At 36.4% G+C, this 24,449-nt stretch overlaps 1 protein-coding gene across 1 annotated transcript in view; it reads left to right on the top strand.

Moving 5' to 3' along the window:
* Positions 1-21,102, top strand: part of LOC125027111 (glycerol-3-phosphate dehydrogenase [NAD(+)], cytoplasmic-like) — a 51,356-nt gene extending 30,254 nt beyond the window's left edge. Inside the window, 9 exon segments of the mRNA XM_047615940.1 lie at positions 4,926-5,066; positions 5,758-5,899; positions 6,105-6,217; positions 6,586-6,693; positions 6,831-6,929; positions 6,931-6,954; positions 7,621-7,727; positions 8,064-8,156; positions 19,369-21,102. Of these exon segments, the coding sequence (XP_047471896.1) occupies positions 4,926-5,066; positions 5,758-5,899; positions 6,105-6,217; positions 6,586-6,693; positions 6,831-6,929; positions 6,931-6,954; positions 7,621-7,727; positions 8,064-8,156; positions 19,369-19,417 (876 nt within the window). The 3' untranslated portion in view covers positions 19,418-21,102.
* Positions 21,103-24,449: the final 3,347 nt, after the last annotated feature.

Consider the following 24,449-nt stretch of genomic DNA (forward strand, 5'->3'; position numbering starts at 1 on the left):
TATCTTCCGAGGCGAAGGTAATGTTGTTGTTGTTGTTGTTGTTGTTGTTTTGGCGGCGTCCGTCGGTTTGTTCGATTGTTAGTAGGATTAGGCGAAAAGATGCCGACAGATTGTGATGGAATCTTATGGGTAGGTTGCTCAACGCAGTCCTTATTAATGATGATGGTGATGATAATAATCTCTCTTTCTCTCTCTTCTCACTCTTCTCTCTCTTCTCACCCTTTTCTCTCTTCTCTCTCTTCTCACCCTTTTCTCTCTTCTCTCTCTTTTCACCCTTTTCTCTCTTTTCTACTCTCTCTTCTCACCCTTCTCTCTCTTCTCACCCTTCTCTCTCTTCTCACCCTTCTCTCTCTTCTCACCCTTCTCTCTCTTCTCACCCTTCTCTCTCTTCTCACCCTTCTCTCTCTTCTCACCCTTCTCTCTCTTCTCACCCTTCTCTCTCTCTCTCTCTCTCTCTCTCTCTCTCTCTCTCTCTCTCTCTCTCTCTCTCTCTCTCTCTCTCTCTCTCTCTCTCTCTCTCTCATATATTTACATATGCAAGAAGAACGTATACTTGAACTGAATTGGTATAATAACTCTTAAGTAAAGACATACATTTCCTTCTAATTTTTAGCGTGGTCATAAAGAAAAAAATCCTGCAATTGTAGTTTCTTCCGAGAAAGCGAGTGGAGCAAACACCGCTCAAAAACAATTTCTTTGGAGGCGAAGTATGCCACCTCAGGGCCTCCTCGTGATATATTCTAGGGACTGTTCGCTTTGCTCTGGTTGGGGAAAGTGTGGCTCGAGATATTAATGGCGGGATTCTGTCTTGTGCGTGTGTTCTTTCGTGTTTTTCTTCTCTTTTATTGTTTCATCTTTTTCGTCTTTCTGTTTCATGTTGTCAGTTTCCCTCCTTTTCTCCATCTTCTGTTCTTCGTCTTTTTTTTTTTTTGTTCTGCCTTTTATAGTTTTTTCGTCTTTCTTTTTCTCTTCGCCATTTTCCCGATCATTTCTTCACATTTTTCTCAATTTGTGTCCTTGTGGGTGGTGCAGCGGTAGCGATCTCGTCTTGCAATCTTGCTGACCCCCTGCCATTCCTTGCACACGGGGGGGGGGGGGGGGTAAAACGGAATAAAACTACATTATAAAAATCTCTTAATTACACTTTTCCCTCCCTTCTGCTTATCTCACTTCTCTTTTTACCTTCCACTTCCCCCCCTCCTTCTCATGTCTCTCCACTTTTATTCGTTCCACTTTGCCCTCCAGCTTTTCACATCTCTTTTTTTCACTTCTTCCTTCCATTTCCCCTTCTTTCCATTTTATTCCATTTTTATTCCTCCACCACCCCTTCCTCGTTCTCCCATAAGACATAGATCGTTTATTTCAAGAGAGATTTAAGAAAATGGAACGGGAAATACTCTCAAGCAGTAGACAATGCTTTAGACAAATGTGATAGATGCAAGATTGTAAAGAGGACATTCAAGCCTCTGGGCCAGACAAGAAAGTTATTGCTGTTGATATGATAATCCTTGTTTAAATATCACTCTCCTTGAGGTTAATATCATTATCCATGTATCCATTTACCCTTCTCGATAATATCATTGTCCTTGCAATTAATTCAACTATCCTTGTTATCTTCATTATTGTCGGTGAAATTTTTATCGCGATGATTATCGGCAGCATGACCATGAAGTTAAAAAACGTCGTGTCCTCGTTGCCTCGGCGACACGCCTCCCTGGTGACCCGTGGCTCTGCCTATGGACGATCGGTCTGCGGTTTCTGCTCAAGGATCGCCTCGTGGTTTTCTGGCTCGGCTTTCGTTCTGGATTTTTCGGGTTTAAATTGGCCGAAGGTGACGAGGACTCATGAGTTCCGCTCCGTCCTATATATTGGCTGCTTATATAATTATGTACATTTCTCTTTCTCTCTTTTTATTTCTCTCTTTCTCTTTTCTCTCTCTCTCTCTCTCTCTCTCTCTCTCTCTCTCTCTCTCTCTCTCTCTCTCTCTCTCTCTCTCTCTCTCTCTCTCTCTCTCTCTCTTCCCTCTCTCTCTCTCTCTCTCTCTCTCTGTCTCTCTCTCTCTCTCTCTCTCTCTCTCTGTCTCTCTCTCTCTCTCTCTCTCTCTCTCTCTCTCTCTCTCTCTCTCTCTCTCTCTCTCTCTCTCTCTCTCTCTCTCTCTCTCTCTCTTTCCCTCTCTCTCTCTCTCTCTCTCTAATTGACTAATTTATCTCCGTCTCTCTGTTTCCATTACTCTATCACTTACCTTTTCGCTCTTTTACCTGAATCCTATCCTTTTCTTCCTATTATCTTCACTTCTTTTCTTCTTCCTCGCTTCTCTTCTCCGCTTCCCTTTTCCATCTCATCCTCCGCATGCGAACCTCCATTACCTTATTGCTTTTATTATTTCATGTTTTCCCTTTTCCTTCTCCCCTCTCCTTCTTCTCTTTCATACTTTCTTCCATTCTTGCAGCGCCGTGTTTTCGCTGTTCTCTCCGTCATGTGTCAGCTCTCCCGTCTCTGTGCGGGCTTTGTTTATTCGAGTTGTTTTGATTTTCGTTGAGAGTTAGGGGGTGGTAGAGAGGGTGAAGGGGGGGGGGGGGGGGGGGGGCTCGTGTGTTTTGCTTACATCGCTTGTGTGTGTGTGTGTGTGTGTGTGTGTGTGTGTGTGTGTGTGTGTGTGTGTGTGTGTGTGTGTGTGTGTGTGTGTGTACACATATATATGCATGTATATATATATATTTATACACACACATACACACATGTAGATATATGTGTGTATATATATACATATACATATACATAAACACACGTATATGTATTTGTATATATATATATATATATGTGTGTGTGTGTGTGTGTGTGTGTGTGTGTATGTGTGTGTACACATATGTGTGTATATATATGTATATGTGTATATATACATATATATGTGTATATATATGTATGTGTATATATGTATATGTGTGTATGTATGTGTATATATGTATATATATATATATATATATGTATACACACACACAAACACACACACGTATGTGTATATGATATATATATATATATATATATATATATATACATATATACACATATATACACATATATATACACATCTATATACAATATATATATATATATATATATATATGTGTATAATGTATATGTATATAATATATATGTGTATACATTATGTGTGTGTGTGTGTGTGTGTGTATGTGTATGTGTATGTATGTATGTGTGTATGTGTATGTACAATCACACACACACACATTATCATCCTTCCATCCCATACTGTTTATCAAAGTCATGAATACAAGTTTTCCCCGTGTTATCTCGCGGGAATTAAGATTATGGTTGTATATACTCGTATATCACAAGGTTATTTGACGGGTGATATTGCGTAACTGTCAGTTAAGCGTGAATAGAAGGAAATATTTATTTGATACAGCCTCCGCCACTGCTACCAAGCACCATACCACCACCATCATGCACCATCATCATCATCATCATCATCATCATCATCATCATCATCATCATCATCACAATTATTATCATCACCACTCATCACCAGTACCATCATCATCATAATTTTTCTCCTTCAGTCTTATATTTATCGTCGTCCACACTCGGTAAATAACTCGGCGTCTTGTTGTCGGCCGCGGTGTATAGAGCTCACTGAAACTGGCCATAATTGCAGAGGAAAGTGTGGCGAAGGGTGTCGGGAGCTAGGGTTTTTTTTTTTTTTTTTTTTTTTGTACGGCGCCTGAGATGGGGACATGGTCGAGTTTCGGTGTCGGTGTGGCCTACTTTTTGATTAGATGAGTCCTGGGTTTTTTTTCTTTATTTATTTGTTTTTTTTCTTCTTTTCCTTTTTTCTTTTCTTTTTTTAGTTTATGTAGGTGGGTTATGGTACTATCACTGATTTTCTCTCTCTCTCTCTCTCTCTCTTCTCTCTCTTCTCTCTCTCTCTCTCTCTCTCTCTCTCTCTCTCTCTCTCTTTCTCTCTTTCTCTCTTTCTCTCTCTCTCTTCCTCTTCTTTCCATCCTCCCTCCCTCCCTCTCCTTTCTTCCCTCCCTCCCCTCCTTTCCTCTCTGATTCCCTCCTCTCTCCATTCCTCCCCTCCCTCTTTCCATCTTTCTTCCCTTCCTCCTTCACTACACCCCCTCTCTCCTTCTTTTTTCCCTCCTTCGTTCCCTCCTTCCTTTCCTTCCTTCTCTCTCTCTTCCTCCCTCCCTCCCCCCTCCCCCTCCCTTTCCTCCCTCCCCCTCCCCCTCCCTTCCCTCCTTCCCTTCCTCCCCACCCTCCCCTCCCTCCTTCCCCTCCTCCCTCCCTCCCCTCCCTCCCCTCCCTCCCTCCCTCCTTCCCTTCCTCCATCCTTCCTTCCCTTCCACCATCCCTCCCCTCCCTCCCCTCCCTCCTTCCCTTCCTTCCTCCCTCCTTCCCTTCCTCCCTCCCTCCTTCCCTTCCTCCATCCCTCCCTCCCTTCCTCCATCCCTTCTTCCCTTCCTCCCTCCCTCCTTCCCTCCTTCCCTTCCTCCATCCCTCCCCCTCCCTCCCCTCCCTCCTCCTCCCCTCTTCCCTTCCTCCATCCCTCCTTCCCTTCCTCCATCCCTCCCCTCCCCCCCCCTCCCTCCTTCCCTTCCTCCCCTCCCTCCTTCCCTCCCTTCCACGAACATGCTGTATTGCACCAGTAGCGGTCTTTCGTTGCAGTGTCGTAGCAAGTCCTTAGGCAGCCCGAGGGGTCATTTGAGGGGCCCCATACACAGGCGTCATTTAAGTGTCCCTTCCATCGCAGGGCCCAGGGGTGACAAAATCCCTCCTTCCCCCACTACACCACTGTCTCTCTGACTCATTTGTAACTCCCTGTTTTCATATTGCTGATATTGCACATGATGAATATTTGTTTTTGTTTCGACAGCGTTATTCAAGGTTCCCTTTCCATCCCCCAGATAGCCGTGCCAGATGTCCTGGAAGCAGCCAAGGACGCAGATGTCCTGGTCTTCGTCATACCACACCAGTTCATCAAGAACATCTGCAAGCCGCTGGTGGGTCAACTCAAGCCCACCGCCGTCGGCATCTCGCTTATTAAGGTCAGTGGTCATTGTCATGGAAGTGTGTTGAAGTGTGTCCCTGTGATGAATGGGTAGAGGTTAGTGTGTTTTAGGGTTAATTAATTATTTAATCAATGGTGTGGTATTAAATATTTGTACTGTTAAAGGGGATGTTGTCTCGTGTCACATTATAGGACTATTATTCCAGAGCTGTAACTATTGTTTTAATTAAAACTTCAAGTTTTAGGATAAATTTGTTATTGCGTTTTCTTTCTGTGAGATAATTAAGACGGTTGATTGTTTATACAGCCTTTTGTTTGACCTCTATGTAATGTGCAGAATAGCGTGATTATACGAGTGAAATTTGCTATGATGCGCAACGAAATATTATGGAAAAAAAAAGAAAAAAAGACATGGTCTGACTAGAAACTACAAGTTATCCCTATCAATATAACTTTCATAGAAAATGAGTCAGCTTTAGGGCAGACTCATAAAAGAACTATGTTTTGCGTGAAAGATTATTGTTGATTTTGCATAAATCAAAGAGCATTCAATATTTTTGTTCAAGTATGTTTTTTGTGTGCAAATTACTAGACTGTCTGTAGTATCTGTAAAAAAAACATGAATCTAAATACTTAAAAAGAACTAATGATGATGCATGCTGAATTAGGATTTCTCCCTGTTCTTATTTTTATTTTCATTTTATTTCCTCATTGCTTTTATTCCACAGGGTTTTGACATAGCCGAAGGTGGTGGTATTGCCCTCATCTCCAGAATCATCTGTGATTTCGTAAATGTCCCCATGTCAGTCCTTATGGGAGCCAACCTTGCAGGAGAGGTCGCTGATGAAAAGTTTTGTGAGACAACCATAGGTAAGGAATTCGTGTTCATGATCCTTTGCATTCTACTAGTGAAGTTGATGGTTCATTGCTAAATGTTTGCATTACATGGTAAAAGTAATTAAGATTATGTATTTCTTGGTTCCATTCTGATAGTTGATTTCATACGCATAGTAGTTTAATAATTCCGTATTTATATAGTACATTGAACCGCTCTCCTTTTCCCCTTTGCTCACAGGTTGTCGCGACCCCACAGTTGGCCGGATGTACAGGGACCTCATCCAGACAGATTACTTCAGAGTTGTTGTTGTTGATGATGTTGAAGCTGTTGAAGTGTGTGGTGCTCTGAAGGTTAGTATTTTTTTTTTTTAATTCTTTCTTTTCTTTCTTTCTTTCTTTCTTTCTTTCTTTCTTTCTTTCTTTTTATTTCTTTCTTATTTCTTTCTTTCTTTCTTTTTTCCTTTATTCTTTCTTTTTCTTTCTTTCTTTTTTTTTCTTTCTTTTTCTTTTCTTTCTTTCTTTTTTTTCTCTTTCTTTCTTTCTTTCTTTCTTTCTTTCTTTCTTTCTTTTTTCCAAAGAATTCATATACTTCCACCGACCAGGAAAACAGAAGTGATGACAAGAGTATGAGTGTAAGTGGTCACTTGATTGCCTTCCAGACATGACATGATTTTTTTCCCTTTCCTTTCGACTAAGAATATCATGGACTTCTCTTTCAGAATATTGTTGCCACTGGTGCTGGATTTATTGATGGTCTTGGTTTTGGTGACAACACAAAGGCAGCTGTGATTAGATTAGGCCTTATGGAAATGATCAAATTTTGTGAAGTAAGTCTGCATAAGTATTGGGGGGAGTTTTATATAATCGCTTAGATTTATGGGATATGCATATATTACTTACAGTGGGAAAGCTTGAATATTTGATAAGAAGTATAGTGTCTAATCTTTTGTCTCTTTTATAACAGGTATTTTATCCAGGTTCCAAACTAGGCACATTCTTTGAAAGTTGTGGAGTTGCTGATCTTATCACAACTTGCTATGGTGGCAGGAACAGGAGAGTAGCAGGAGGCTTTTGTGAAGACTGGAAAGGTAAATTTTTAGATAAGGCAGATAAGTTCATGTGTAGGACTAGGGCTTCTTATCATTAATGTGGCATCACTTGAATACTGAATACTCACTCTTGTTTTTTTTTTTGTTTTTTTGAATCATTCATTAATTGATATTTGAGGTAATTATATATTGATTGATTGTTACAGAAGCAGTAGATCTTGGTGTTTTATTTATTTTTCTTTACATTTTAATCTTGATCATCACAATTGACCTAAAGGTAAAAAGTTGTTTTAAAAGTAACAAAAACTGAGAACAATTTGCTAAATACAGACATTAAGAAGGATAAATATACTTTATAAGACAATTGGTGATCAGTATAACACATTTTTGTGAATGTCCCTTAAGTCATAAGCAGAGATCTCCTACTTCATTTTGGCACATATAATATCTTTAAAGTTGCAATATCTGTAACAGTCTTCCTGAATCTCATTATATATTATGTATAGGTTATGTGGATACAGTGTTTTATATTTAATAGGGCTTGTTTTTTCTTATTACATACATTATGACTAAATCTTTTAAATGTGTTACAAGAAATTATCAGCCAGCCTGCCATAGAAAAGAATGCAAGAAATATAGATTTCCAGCTATTTTTTTTTTGTCCAGTACTAAATTCTGAGATCACTCACAACATTTAAATTTCAGACAATTGAAGAACTGGAAAAGGAGATGCTGAATGGCCAGAAGCTACAGGGACCACAAACTGCTGAAGAAGTTAATTACATGTTGAAAAACAAGGGGATGGAAGATCGGTAAAGCTGATCTTTGGTGTTCCAGAGATACCTGTAGTAAAAATCAATAAAATTAACAAATACTAAAATGTCAAGCCTTCCTTGCTTCAGAACTGTTAAAGAGTCCTTGGACATTGATGTATATTATTATTATTGAGTCTGATTAAGGGTTTTGCTGTCCTTGAACCATCATATATTTCAGTTTACGTGAAATATTGAACATGTAGTCTAGCTTTGTTTTCCAATTTTTTTTTTTTTTTTTTTTTTACATATTATGCATATCTTGGGCTCCCCAGTATTAAATGTAATTTTCTTTATCTGTGTATTTGTCTATTGATACTAAGCAACTTTCTACAGGTTTCCACTTTTCTCCTCCATACATCGCATTTGCATGGGCGAGATTCCCCCGGCAGAAATGGTAAACTGCATCAGGAACCATCCAGAACACATGTAAGCCATTTTTTTATCTCTCTTTCATGTTTTTTTATCAGTTGTGTAGTTTTTGTGATATTCTTTTATTTTTTATTGAATTTCTTTTGGAAGTATTCCAATCTTTCGATTTTAAAATGCAGCAAGATGAAAAAGATAAGATTAGAATTTGGAGGAATGGTGTAAATGGGAATAAGTCATTCCACAAGACAAATAAAATAATTACTGGCTTTTGATGTTGTATCTTCATCAGAATTATGTTCTTTTGCAATCCTGATGAAGATATGGCATTAATTACATTTTTGCTACATTTGTCAGTGAACTCCATACAAGATTAGCAGTGATAAGGGTTACCTTTTTATATCTATCAAAGTTATGTTGACCTATTTTGAGTTAGCAATATGCAATATATAGAATAAAGAAATATTATGGTTTTGCTGCATTATGAGTGCTTCTTGTTCCTGTGAACGGAGTTTCACTGGGGGCTGCCCATGTTTGCAACAGCTTTCCCTTTATAGAAGTTTTACTTCAGTTGAAATTCCTTTAATGTAGACTTCATTTTTAAGTGTTTTTGATTTTAAGAATATGGCAGGTTGTATTTTCCATATGCATTTTTAAGAAAAAGAAAAAAATCTCCTCATTTTAAATATCATACTTTTCTCTTTATTGGTAGATTATCCCATGGTTTAAAATCCAAAGTGTTGTTTAGGATTTGAATAATTCTCTATCTGACTTTGATATATGCGTAATATAACTTTAATTACCACACACCTCAACTCTATGAACTATTTTTTTTATGAATATTACTATAACCATACATTTTGGGAGATGTACATAATAGAAATTGAAAGACACTTTTGAGACCTCAGCCTCCTCCCAGTCACTAACTCTGTACAACAATACGAAATGCTGGCTTACTCACAGCTAAACAATCCATCATACACTAAAAGGCCAGGTTGTCATAGACAGCGAACATAATCTAATATAGTACCAACCTTTTTCAGTTAGTAGATTTACCCCACTACCAAACATACATATGACATCACAATAACTTAAGTTCACCATAATGTGAGCACATTTCCAACTCAAGCATGACATTACATTTAAATTTATTGTGTAATGCCTTTCCCACAGCATACTTAATGTTACATATAATAAATCCACAACCACACTGTTAACCAGTTACACAAAGGTGTACCAACACATCCCTCTCACCATGCTAAGCAACACACAAACACGAAACAGACGTTCTTTGCGATATATAACACTTCCATGTCATTCACCCCATACATCACAGACATAATACACACACTTAGAGCTTTCACAGGGCACCATTTCAACAGACACAAAAAAACACTGATACTGCTCTATTGGCTTCACTAATGTTTGAACCACTACTACACAAACTGTGGGACATACAAAATCACATACAGAATGGCCAGTAGTGCTTTATGAACAAGAATGGTCCACTTGCACAAGATAACTCCATAAAACAAAACCTTCATATTAGAGGTATGCAGTTCATAGCCAGTGAAGTACATAACATGTTACAGCCATGCCACTATCTGTCTACACATATGCCAGTACCATGCTGTTTAGTAGAGACATCACTATGATGTTATACAACTTATTCAATATTGTATTTCCATCTACACTCATACACAAGCACTTCACCAAACAGGACTTGTCACACACAAGCCCAAACCAAATACAGCCCTCACATGCAGCACACATGTAGAACTACCTATAGCAGACAGAATATACTGTAACCCTTCACTCAGCGCAAAGGTAACATATATGCACAGACACCTGCCCAAACTGCTAGGCTCCCCTCACTATCACTCACATCCCTAAGGAGCCCATACAGTGAACAACACCCACTAGTGGAATCATAACAATAACTGTGAAGTGGCCAGGACCTCCAACAATAACACTGTTAGATAATTTGATATACCTAAACACATTTTTTGGTAATACTGAAATACTTGTATGTCAACACAGATGATGAAATGAAAAGCAAAAGTTACAATTTATTATCTAATGGGTCCATTCATCTGTAGAAAATTAGAGAGTTGAACCATTAAAATGTTCAATTTTGTCCAAGTGAAAGTACACATACCAATTCATCCTCATGAGTTTCAAAATATTATAACATAGCCTCTTTTAATGTTAAGCATTAACTAGGAAATTCTATATCAGGTTGTAATGAAGAAATAATTATTTATTCTTTTGAATAATTATTACTCAGATGCAATAAATACTGCCAGTAAGCTAATAAGTATGCTACCAGATATGCACAAGAGATATTGTATGCCATCTCCAATGGTTCTTGCCAGTGTTGTCTCTTAGAAATTGTTGTAATGTTTTTTTCTAATAGAATGATAAATTTCAAGATAGTCTTGAAATGGAATTGAAATAGTTTTGATTTATTTATGTTCTGTTATTTTATTATATATGCTATATGTGATAACTACACTATTAAATTTTGTTTTGTTCATGTATATTTAAATTATGTATATACTGATTGTTAGAGTCTTTTGAAGTTTTAACTCTTTTTACCTATCATGAAAAGTAACTTTAGGTATTTAGAAGTATAAAGTTTATTCTTACTTTCTAAAATCTTGCCTTGTAGTTACTAAACATATCCATTACTGTTAGTCTAAAACTAGGTAGGATTTAGACCAATGACCATTAATTTTGGATAGGGAAATGGTTGAATCTTTTTTTTCTGTCCTGTCTGCATGTTGCTTTGGCTTATAGATGGAACTGTCTTTATTTTATTGATCTGTTATTATTTTCAATGTTTTTTTTTTTTTGTTTACTGTTTACTTGCAGAAGTTACTAATAATAAACAGTATTTATTGTTATACTCTCCTAAAACTGATTTACATTTTGCTAATAATCTTTTTGTTATGGTTAAAAATAATGCTGAAATAGATTTTTACACATGGAATTTATAATTTATCAGACATGGTTTTCTAGGTGTTTATAGTTAGTTAGTAGGAATTATGGTAAACTTTGAGATTTTGATGGTAATGATATAAAATCTGTAATGAAATTCAAAGCATAGGAGAAGGGTGTGTTTCTTTAGTGGAATGGAGTTGGAGAAAAAGCCCTGTGGTTTTCATGCAGTTGGTATTACTTGATTAAGAAATATTAGCCACAGTGATTTGACTGCATCGGCCATGCTTTCCAATAAAGTTACAGGTGGTTTTGCACAAATGTCTATCAAACAGCCCCTGTTTTGTGTATTCTATCCTCTGAATATTCTCATGAATGAGTTCCTGAAGTTATGCTTGTGTAGAAAGTATTTTAGTGGTAAGAAAATTGGATATTATGTAGGTTTCCATGATTATTGAATATCAGACTAGCTATTGTATACCTGATGACTCTCTTTACTCTGACTTCCTGTGTCTTCCACCACTAGGGAACCAAACTGCTTTAAAATCTCGAATCCTCCTGGAATGGAGAGTTAAGAGGGAAGGCCTCTTTTGGGAACCACTTCTGGTATGCATTACAATAGGTGGCTTTGCACAATGAACATTAATATTTTTATGGATGTTAGTGTTTAGTGTTTCTTGTAATGACATATTTTATTTTATTTCAACTTGAATGCTGATCTAAGCTGATGATGCATTTGTAGTCTGAAATTATTTCATATGTTTTTTTTCTAGAGGAGTAATGTTTTTTTCATAGCAGTACAGCAGTAACGATATAGCAGGTGTTTGCAAAATCTTTTTAGGGATTTATGTATTACAGGGAATAGTGAGAAATGAATGATGTTAGTTGCTCAGATGGTTGGTTGGTTTCTTTGGTTCAGTTTTTTTGTTTGTTTGTTTACTTGTATGTTTGTTCTCTTTCATTTCTTTGTTCATAATCATTATTAAGATTTGATTTTCACGTTGCGATTAATATATGTTTTACTTTTTTCCATTGTTTCATCATAATTGTTATGGTTCCATCTTTCTTTTCCCACTTGTCTTTATATCTGTATGGTTTATACAGGTGCTTTCAGATGTATAATAATTTGTTTTGTATATCTAAGAATATTATATTAATGATAATAGGGATCATGGTACAAAAATGTTAACTCATCATTTTGGCTTGATCAGTAAAAGCAATTTGGGCTGTAGTTGAAATTATTGACAATTTAGATATTACTATAGAGACTAGAAAAATCTATGTGTTAGATTTTAAAGAGGTGACATATTATTTTGTTTTTGCACAAATTGATTTTGTTGGTACAAGTAAATTCAGTTGAGTATTTATTGCAAGTACTGTTCTGTAAACCTATTTATGTATTGTTTTTTTTTCTGCCATTAGAACAGCAAGGTAGAATATTCTGTCATTTGTCGGTATAGTCATTTATTTTAAGTTTCAAATAGGTATAGCAAATTTTTCCTATGTGTATGAGTAAGAAAATAAGAGAATGGAAGCTGCAATGAAATTGTTTATATGTCCATAGGGATGAAGTAGGGGTAATTAAGGATGACTGAATCTGTTTGTGAATGTTTTGAGTGCATGATATGGAGTTGTGTGCATCAGATTATGCCCATCTCTATATATTTATGTATGCATTATATGTATGTATTAACTCCTTTATGGTGTGTAGTTCTTTATTTATTATGCTTATTTTTGTATTGTCCTTCCTGCAGGTATGTTTACATCAATTGGTGTTGGCTGCAATTGTTAAAGCTTTGTATAATGTCTCATAATGCTTTCTGCATCTGCAGTTGTCTCACAGTATACATTAAGTAGGAATATTTAGTAGGAAAAACAGCAGATATTGTTTGTAAGTTGTAATATTATTCTTGGAAATAATGTTATTTGAGGTACAGTAATTATATCCTTTTCTTTATAATTTTTTCTCCTTCTCTCTATCTCTTTTAGGATTTTTCTCTTTATTTTTCTCATTATTCCTGTGTAAATGCATTACAGTTTTGATATTCCATCCCAATATTATTTGTTTGAGTATACAGTGAAGATTTTGCAAACCATGCTATTTTAAATCCTGTACATATTTTTTTTATATTTGACAGCATTTACCATTACTGTCTGGCTTGGAATTATAGTATAGAAATGGAACTTTTATTCTTCATGCATGTTTTCACACTGCTGTATCAGTCACTATTGTTGCAGTGTATTGACAATTTAGGCAACATTTTACAGACAAATTGAGTTGAAACTTGTAGGTGTAATAAACTAGCCTAGGTTCAATATTTATCTTTCTGAAAATTTACATTATGACTAACTAGGTAACATGCACCCCCAATCTATAGTCTAGTGGAAATATATTTGACATTCATTAAGGACTTATTCCCTTAATGTGTATGCAGTTACATACCAGTATGTCTTATTTTTGTAGGGTATAGATTTTAAGAATAGAAAGCCTTTAGATTTTTTTCCCATGTTATATCATATACCTTTATGTGATAGTAATCCAGAAATTCTGAATTTAGCTGAAAGATGACTGAACAGCTTCCTGGTTCTATCCTTTGAACATTTACCACCATCAGCTTACCCCTTGAACAGCAACAACTTTATTTTAGCTGTATGCATTGCCTTAACTTTGTGTATATATTGTGCCATTAATAATAGGTGTTTACTCTATATATACATATGAAAGTTTATTAATTATCTTTCAGAATTTCACATATTTCTGGGATTTTTGATACTAAGGATTTTTATACTGTACAAGAGCCTCAGCATTAGAATTCTCATTTAAAAAAAGGATTGTCTTAAACAATAACAATTAAAAGATTTTGTGATCATAGAAGACATCTTAGATAAATTGAAACTATTATACAGACAATATACCTGTTGGAAATTGATGGAAAATATACATATGTGAGGCTTATGTCCATGATGTTCTTTACATGAATAGTTCCAGAGCCCCACAGTGTTTGCCTATTCCAGATCACTGCAACCCTGACATCAAGAATTTTCTTCTTAAGTGTCTTTTCTGTGGCTGTCTCACTGTCTTGGATCCTTAACCCCTTGATGACGGGTGTAGAAAACTAAAAAAAAAAAAAAAAAAAACTCTGCTCTGGTGAACCACGGCAATTTGCCGATTTTGAGTGTGGGAGTTCGGTACATCAAGCTTTGGCGTACAGCCACACGCCACATTTCGAGCGGTTTGTTTTCATGTCTATCGACGTGACCTGTCGGGAAGGAGTTAAAATACTAATTAATCTGCTAATAAGTCCTCCACCTGCAATTAGTAAAGGTGAAACCCTGAGTGAATGTTTTACTACTGCCTTACCCATATGTTCAAGAATCACTAAATACAAACAATAATATGTGAAGGAAGATAAAAATAGAGTTCAGTTAATACTTAGTTTAAAGTTTGGTGCCCCTGCCATCTTTATTTACCACAGTATTGACATGCCTATTCTAAAATCATAATCATAGGCCAGACAGGCAGTAATATGAAGTCTTGTCTTCCTGTGAATTTAGTAGGAATCAGATAGAATTTCATCATAATATTGAAATTCATGAAGTACAATAAATCCTTGGTATTTAAATTTGTTGATAGGTCTAGGAGAGTATAATAATCTAAGTAAAATGAGAGCACATTAGAGCAAGAGTGAGAACAAAACTAAGAGATTGAGAGTTTGAGAGCACAATATTGAAAGAGAACAAGTGAGAGAAAGAGAGAGATAGAAAGCAAGGAAGAACAAATCTGAGCATGAAAAAGAGATAGAGAGAGAGAAATAAAGAGAAAGAGAGAGAGAAATAAAGAGAAAGAGGGAGAGAGTGAACAAGAGTGAGAAAGAGAGAAAGTGCAAGAGTCGGGAAGACTGCATGAATTGGAAAGAGAGTGATTATATGCTGTCTGAATTACTGTCAGTCTTGCTGTGTTGGGCCAGAAAATAGGTGAAAATGTCCATGGGACAGAACCAGGAGTGTGGTATTAGTTAGCTTTTCAATGGTCCTCCTGTAGTAGTAGTATTTTCTTCCTTCCTTCCGTCCTTCCTTCCTTCCTTCCGTCCTTCCGTCCCTCCTTCCTTTTTATTTGTTTCACATATGTATTATCTATTTATTCATCCTTTTCTCCATCACATAGATAATGGTAGAGCTGTATCAGTGTTTAATATTAACTCTAGCCTTCTCTTTCATCCCAGGAAACAAAATAAAAAATATATGTTGTGATCTTCAAACAAGTGAGCAGTGGGTTTGTTCATAATGCTTTATTTTTTTGCAACTGTTTTTTTGTATTTTTTAGCATTTTTTGTTTGGCCAAGTAGTTTGATTCCCAAGGTATTTAATAACACACTAAAGCAAATGCATGCTGAGATATATTCCTCATTGATGGTATACTATAGATACATTGCCAGTTAGTACTTTAGCTATAACTGTGCTAAGCATGCAGTGGAACATTGTCATCAAAGATAACAAAAGTGGAGTGAGAAGTTCATTTAAGAAATAAAATAGAATATAAAGACTTCTTTAAGGTAAAACTATTCCTTTCCTTGAATTTTTCTGCATAACCAAAGACGTTTTCCTCTCCTGGAATATCTTTGTCTTCAGGCTATTCACTTAGTCTAAAAAAACAGTGAGGCTGATCTCAATGTGTTATTTGGTAGCACCATAAGTTTAACACTGCATGGCAATATACAAATGCAAGGTCCTATTATGTTGGTCACTGTTTCCCTAATATTGACCTTATCTTTCAGTGGCAATGATGCAGTCATTTTTTGTTGTTTTTGTTAGGCTGACTTAGCTCCTGGTACATGGGAGTTATCAACATTTAGGAGCATGCCTTTCAGTGTTAGGCCCACCAGAGTTATAGAGTATGGCTTATGAAATTCATTACAGATTGTTGTCTTCACAAAATGCTAATATTAAATATTACACTCACTCTTTAATATTTTTCTTGTTATAGATATGAAGTACGGTGTGGTTCATTATATGCCTTGCTTTTTGCTGTATTTATTTGTAAAGAACAGACCTCTTTTCAATAATGCTAGGACAAAGTAGTTGTAGATTAGGATGTGAATATTTTATGTTAGAATTCACCTTTTTCATCTTTTCTTGAAATTTATCTGTTTGGTATTTCCTCAACTTGTTAGAGAAAACCTGGTGTTATTCTTAAACATGTTATAATTATCAGTATTCATCAAAGTGATTTTATATGTTAATAAAAGTTGTTGATTAGGCTTTAGTGTTTGAGATTGTTTGTTCAACTTGCTCTAATATTCTTAAAATCCACCCTGGTTAACAATAGATGAAATTTAAGTAGCAATTAATGGTTAAAGGAAGGAATATAATCTTTAAAGAATAACTGAAGCATGTTATCATCACTGGAGCATTTGTTATCCTGTGTGTTTGTAAGGTTTTTGTTGATTGATGATCTGATGTTTCTCCATACTGTCAGGTCTGATTTTCATATTGGTCATTTTGTTTTCAAGGTCTTTTAAATCAAAGCTCTAAGTCATCGACCTACTTTTGGTAAGTGGGGATCCTGAACATTCTTCTTTTTTCATGTTTTGGGATATACTGCATTAAGATGTCTAGAAGAAGTATAATGTTACTAATACCAAGATAATACCAATAATTCTTGTACTCGTCACCTAAATAAGGATTGGAATTAGCACTTATGTTGCTATTTGAATAATTTGAGGGTCAAGGCATATTAATGCAATCTTTATGCATTTTGCTTTATGTCCATTACTCTTGTAAGATAAGTAGCTTTATTTCAAATGCTGTACTTTTAGAATTGTTTTGTTGAATGTACTTTATGCTTATTACAATGCAATTTATGGCACAATTATATGTCTTTGTAATTGCTCCATGTATACTATTTTTGTAAATATTAGCTCTGTAATTTTTTTGTCATTATGAAAGTTTCGTTTTATATTTGCATTGTTTTATTTGTCTAATTTCATGGTTTATGTACTGGCAAATGGACTTGGGTTAAGCATAGTCTGTATAAAGATATGTTGATATTTTTGATTCAAACAAGAATTACTTATAGATTAGAGTGGCATGTATTACATAGCAACTTTAAGATTTCTCCTTTGTTGGTATGTCTGATATAAAAATATTATTTGTAGCACATATTGTATTAGACTTTAATGATTATAAACTCTAACAGTAGATAACTTCTCTAGTTAGAATTAGTTAGAATAAATATTCCACATGCTTTCATAATTTCTCTCATCTTTTACTGCATAATTCTTGAATATTCCCGATAAAGGATACTATCGTTTAGTTACTTAGCAATAGTCTGAGTACAGTGCTTAGTTGATATAACTCATAATTGATATCCTTAATGCATGACTGCAGTAAAGCAGTTATGAATTATTTTAGTTGTGGTGAAGAACCGAGAACCCTCATCATAGGTAGCACTGAGATCCTTCAGATATGTTGATTTTTGGAAATGGAAAGAAAAAAAGAAAAGTGAAATGGATATTTTAAGGTTTGTATATCTGGAAACTGTTTGGCTTCGAAAGTGGTCCACTGCTTCATGAGACAAAGCAAGGTCATTTCATGTGACAGCAGGTTTTTCAGTTGAAGAGCCCTATTTATTTTGGAAGGGAACATGCTAAATGTAGCAGTCTTCTAGAGTTGCATATTTTCTTGTGAGACATACATTTTGCTTGGTTTGTCTTTACTTTTAATAGTTTGATATTTAATCATATATACATTTTTTTTTTTTTTTTGTGGCTATCTTTTATTTATATAGCTTTTTGCTTAGGGTTGGTCATGTGTTTCATTGTTGCCATTACAAATCACCTCTTATGCATATTGTTATTCTTGTAAATAACTTTTTCCTTAGGAAAACCAACAACAGTTTGTTATAATTGTTGAATAGAATTTTAACCTATGACTCCGAAGAAGCATGAAAGATCGAGAAAGCCTTTAAAAACCTATACACCTCACACACAAGGGATTCTGTAGTGCACATTGTAGAATAGTAAATTGCAAACATAGTTAAGACCTGGGCAAGTATGTAGATTTTCAGAGCAGTTTGAAATATTTTTTATGATTGGAGGATGATGGTTGGTGAGAAATTGATGTAGACAAGACTCATGAAAGTCAAATAGACAAAAAAGAATTGAAAGGCCTATGAAATACAGGCATGCATCCAGAGTTATGAAATCATTTTAAATGAACATGTTTTCAATACTTATTGCATGTAAATGTGATGTTTTTGTGTGTGAATTAAAGTGTTGTCTTTTTATGTTAGATAGAACTGTCTTTCTTCAGTGTTTAGATCTGTTATTGTATATTTGCCTGGGCTTTAGAGTAGATGTTACCTTTTTCTACAATTATATGAAGCCTTACTTAGAATGCATTATGAATTGACTGATGTTAACCCCTTGGATCCGGATGCTTCACAGCCTGTATGTAGCCCAAAATACAGTTATTAGGCTTATTTGAACTGCCATTCTGACAGATGTGCAGCTTGTAGGCTGGGCACATACAAACATTCACATGGTGACAGGACTTCATCCCCTCTCTTTACAGTGTTATTTTCTCTTTATTTTTTATTTTTTATTTTATTATTTTTTTTTTTTCTCTCTCTCTCTCCAATATCTGTATTTGTCATTTCATTTGCTTTATCCAGATGGTAATAGACTATCATCCTTACACAAACTCCATATCATCTCTCTAGGTAGTCCATGATAATAAAAAGTAACAATTTATCCCCCCTCCCTTCCATAATATTAAATTTTCGTAATACAGCCTGCATTACCAGTCACAACAGGCAGAAATAGGATCCATGGAAATGTCATCCTCCCTGGAGCTGGCACTCTTCCAGGCATTCCACACTCATTTATTGATGGAAGTAATCCTAAATACTCACTGAGTCTAATCACCCTCTGAGAGCTTTGTGCACTCATGGCAAGTAATTCCCATCACCCCAGCCCTCCGCCAATTTTTCCCACGATGGCATGTTCACGTCACCTGCCTCTCAAGCCAGATTTTTTCATGACATGATGGGCATGTCATCCGGATCATAGGGGTTAATAAAAGATTAGATTATACAGTAAATAGATCATACAAAATGTTTTCATTTATGTGAAAATAATCATGAATTTGATATATTTTTTCCTTGCATAAATATTTGCTTGTAGCTTTATTTCTTTTATATTACAGCCAAAACTGTAGGACAAGATATAATGGTTATAGATATAGAAACATTTATAATTACAGTATGTATGTTGGGAAGTTAGTTCAACCTTATCTTTCTCATATGAGTAATACATGCTGGCTTTCCTTACAGGTGTACATTCGACAAGGAACACACCACTGTCACAGGCAACCACGACTGATGAAGAGAAGACTGAGCATAGGCAGTTGTCATCCATCCCAGTTCTGCTATATTACATCACCAGTCTTCCTGAAAATTTGAAGCACATTCTTGAAGTGGAAAATTTTGAATTATATATATATATACATATATATATATATATATATATATATATATATATATATATATATATATATATATATATATTATATGTATAATTTTTTCCTTTTTTTTTCTCTCTCTTTTTTTTACTATGATATGATAGCAAATGCTAACTTAAAGATAGGATGCAAACCATTTACTGTAGAGTGTGAGCACTATTTTATATATTGTAAAAATATAGATGAAAATTTATCTTTTCATGAAAAATTTGTTGTTTTATGCAGTATTGATTGATCCAATGCACCTTCTTTAGTATTTTGACTTAAAGCATTCTGGTTATGTTTGGATATATGACCTTGAAATACAAAAATAAAAGAACTTTTGGGGATGCATTGAATGGCACTAACTTTTTTGTCTGGTACTGAATTGTGTTCAAATGAGTTTTTGAAATATTAGATGAGTTAGTCTTCTTTGTATAAGAGATCTTCATACAATTTTGTTATTTGTAGAACTAGTTCTGAAAACCATTATTTACAGGAAAATATTCCTTTCTAGATACACTGAATACTCAGTTACCATTATTACATAGCGACCATATACTTATGCTCAACTATTTTTAGTAATTCCTGTTCAAACCCACCCTTTTGGTGCTACAAACCTCTTTGATTCTTAAAAAAAAAAAATAAATGAAAATGAGTTACCAATAAAACTAAGTGAAGAGCTGAAATACCCCATTTCTGTGCAGATATTAAGTTAATAGTCCTGCTTAAATACATGGATGCAATGTCAGTGCCATGCTAGCTTCATGGCAAGATAATTCCCTTTGGTCTCCTGATCATGTTTTGAGCAGCTTGAACCATGAGTAGCAAGTGTAGAGCAGAAGAAAGCTAGCACTTTATGAATCTTTCTTGTTTGTTTGCAGCATATAGATACAGGCTTTTTATCATCTGGTAACTTACTGGACTGAAATAGAAATATGAAAGTTTTGGATTGCCATTGTTAGTAACGATTGCAGCTTTGGTTCTGTACATAAATAGTCACATTGTGATTTCGGAAGTCTACCTATTGTTGTGCCATTATTACCTATATTTTGAAATTAGATTGTATGAGGTGAATATCATACGATTTCCATGAGTGAAATGAAAACCGGTCTGAATGCATAATAGTTATATATATCTAGTTTCGTTTCCTTACATTGTTATGTTTCTTTTATTTTTTATTTTTCTCTCCTTTTTTCTTTTGGTGTAAATCAAAGGTTGTGCAATTTCTAAATTTATAGTACCTTTGTTTGTGTTCTTCAGTTTATATTGAAAATTGTTGAGCATTTTTCTCAGTTAGATTATGGTGGATTACCTTAGTTTATGAAGACACAAGTGTGTAAAAGAAATAGATGTAATATATGCAGTTGGAGATTGATATCTTAACATAAATTAACTATATAAACAGTGTAGAAATTGATCCTTTAGAAAAAGTTAAAATTAAGAGAAATATTTTTATCAGTTGTTTTTACAACTACATTTGTGTAATGTAAGTGGTGCACTATTCTAAAATACAAAAAATATTAATGGAATGGAGAAAGTTGATAAATAAATGGTGAATTGATAATAACTGTTTCAATAGCATATTAAAACAAAATTATGTTTCCTCCATAATATTCTCTACACCTGTTTCTGCAGTATGGCAGTGGATCTATAAACTGTCAGGCAAACATACCCCTCATCCTCCATATCTGAAATACCCTCATCTTCGATCCTTTTCAAGAGCTACTGAACTGTCTATTTTAGTCAGGTCAATAGCAGCTCACCTTTTTCCTGACTTCCATAAGTCAGCCAAAGAGTGCACTCCCGTCTTCTTCACTAGGTCCTTTACAGAATCTTATAATTCCTATTTTTCTTCTGAAATCCATTATGCTTTAGTCATGCCACAGCACCCACAGAGGCCTTGACAGTATACATTACTGTATCTTACAACACCATATACCTACCTCTTGCCCTTCCTACTCCCCCCCAATCCCTTGCCCGGTTGTTGTCGTGGGGGGGCTTAGGAGGCGGAGACTGGGACCCAATGCTGGGGAACTCCCCAACCTTCGGACTCACCCCTCAACTCAACAAATTTTGCATGGTCTTTTTTTTCCCCTCCTACTTTTTCGGGGGTTTTTTTCGTTCTGTCCCTTCACCAACCCCTTCTACTATCCACTTCCTAAGGTGTAAGAGCCGTGCTGAAAGGATGAAAGGCTGACTTTGTGCCAGTCCTGAACGGCCTGAGGGAGCCATGGGCACGGTATTCCCCTGCTTTAGTTATCTAGCCCTTACACCTCAAGGGACCCTGAGGGCTGGACCGTTTCTCTCCCCAACATACTCCAGGCTTACCATGGCCAACAATGAAGATTTTATACCATTATTAGATAGCACATTTATTTTGCTTTTAACCAGTAATAATTAACCATATCATTATTAGAGGCAATGAGGCTTGCCTCTTCATAAAATAGCTCCACCAATTCAAACTCGCCTGATTCCCTGACCCCAGCTTCTCCTTTGACCACGGCTCTGAACACTACAACTAATACCTCCTCCTCAATGCCTACAAGTACAGTATCCACCCTAATCAACACCCCAGGAGACATTTCTACTCTCCCAACATGCTCAACTTCAACAACTATACCCCCACAACCTTCTTCATCAACTACCCCATCCTCCCTTATTACTACCTCACAACCTTATTGTCCACCTCCCCCCAACACTACCTCCCTCAACACTACTCCCTCTTCCACACGCCCCCGTCCTTCTACTACCCCCATATCTACAAAATTCTTAAATACTCTATTTAGCCCAGCCAAATGGGACCGATTTTCGTGATCCCTCCCACAGCTTCTCACACTTTCTGCTTTGACAACCTGTTTTCATTCCTCAAATGCATATACATCCTTCACTTCATCTAACCCCTATACATTACCTTGCCCGACCTTAACCCATTTACTCGTCAATTCCTTTGCCCAGCTTTGACAACTAATCACTAACTCAACCACCCTTCACTACCATTTACTATAGTGCTACATGACCTTAGATGTCTAGCACATTTATTTTGCCTTTAACCATTAACCAATTAACCAATTGTCCTTCCTACTAGCAATATTCAACAAAATTTGGGCATGAAGCCCTTGTATTACCTTCCCTAAAACACAATCTAGTACCTGTCCTCAAGATTACCATCCCATTGCTCTTACAAGCTACTTATGCAAACATCTGGAAGGATTGCTAAAATCCAATTTGTGTTACCACAAGTTCCAGCTATATCTATCATAATCAGTTTGGATTTTGCTGCACCTGAAGTATATCTGATCCCCTTGCCCATTTCAAGACACAAATTACATCAGAATTTACACATACTAATTCAGTATTAGCTGTCTTCTTTGATCTAGAAAAGACAGGATACCACATGGCAGCATCATATCCTTCAACAACTATTCCTCCCAATCCCTTGCTCGTTGTTGTCGAGGGAGGGACTTATGAGATGGGGACTGAGGCCCAATGTAGGGGATCACTGTACCTTGGTCCTCCCCTCAACTAATTTTGCATGGTCTTTTATTCTCCTCCTTTCCTTTTCCTTTTCTTCATCCCCTTGTTCTGGTCACTTATCCTAATCATTAAATTCATTTTTGCCATGGTACTTTATCATAATGCTTCCTTAATCCCTTAACCCCTTCCCGACGGGTCATGCCATGAGGTGTCAAAACAACCAGCTCAATCTGTGGCGTGTGGCTGTACGCCACAGCGATGCGCCAAAGCGCTACGAGCTGGTGATTCGGCTTGATGTACCAAACTCCCGCACTCAAAGTCGGCGCTTTCCTATTGATCACCAGAGCGTATATTTTTTTTTAGTTTTTTTCACCCGTCACAAAAGGATCAACACCTTCCCCTTCTAACAACCATTACCTTATACTATACCCTATCAGCTCCCCCTCTCTGCCCTTTTCACTACCATACCATCTTCTAGTACTGTTCAACCCCCTCAATCCTATGCTCGTTGTTGTCGTGGGGAGCTTAGGAGACGGGGACTGGGACTGAATGTAGGGAGTCACCCTTACCTTGGTCCTCAGCTTTTAACAACCTTTATCTTATACTATACCCCATCAGCTCCTCTCTCAAGGTTTTTTCACTACCATACTACTCTCTAGTACAGTGCATCCCGTAACTTTACCCTAGTCATTACCTCATTCCTAACCCTTTTTGCTACTCTACTTGACCACTCCATTACCATTAACTATTCCCTCAGTTCAAAGGCATCCCACAAAGCAGTGTGCTCCACACCACATTATTCTTAATAGCTGTAAAAGATTAGTTTCAGCCCTACCACCAGAAATTCAGTTATCCCTTATATGTAGATGATCTAGCCATCTTTGCCCCTAGTGCTTTCATACTTGCTCTCCATCAGCTTCTCTAGTCTGCAATAACATTAATCTCTACTTGGGCCACCAGCCTTGGCTTTTGATTTTCTAACTCTAAAAACTTCTCCATCCTTTATTTTCATTCATGTATAGGACTCCAACCTCTGATCTCTCTACACCACGCTCCACTCCAATTCCACCCTTCAGGCAAGTTCCTTGGTGTTATTTTTGACTCCAAACTGTCCTGATGTGAAGAAAAGCTCACTGTCACCTCTGATTCTTATAGACCCTCTCATATTAATCCTGGGATTTAGAATGCGAAAACTCTCCTCCATCCCCCCAAATGGGACCCTTGCTCATTGTCGTGTGGGGGCTTAGGAAATAGAGACTAAGGCTCAGCGTAGGGGATCACACCTACCTTGGACCTTCCCCCCCAATCCCTTTCTCATTGTTGGGGGGGGGGGGGGGTAGGAGATGAGAACTGAGGCCCAATGTAGGGGACACCCCTACCTTGGTCCTCATCCCTTTGCCTCAACTAATTTTGCATCCTTGCAACAGAATTCAGTGC

This window comes from Penaeus chinensis, chromosome 7 (genome assembly GCF_019202785.1).
Source record: "Penaeus chinensis breed Huanghai No. 1 chromosome 7, ASM1920278v2, whole genome shotgun sequence".
Lineage (NCBI taxonomy): Eukaryota > Metazoa > Arthropoda > Malacostraca > Decapoda > Penaeidae > Penaeus > Penaeus chinensis.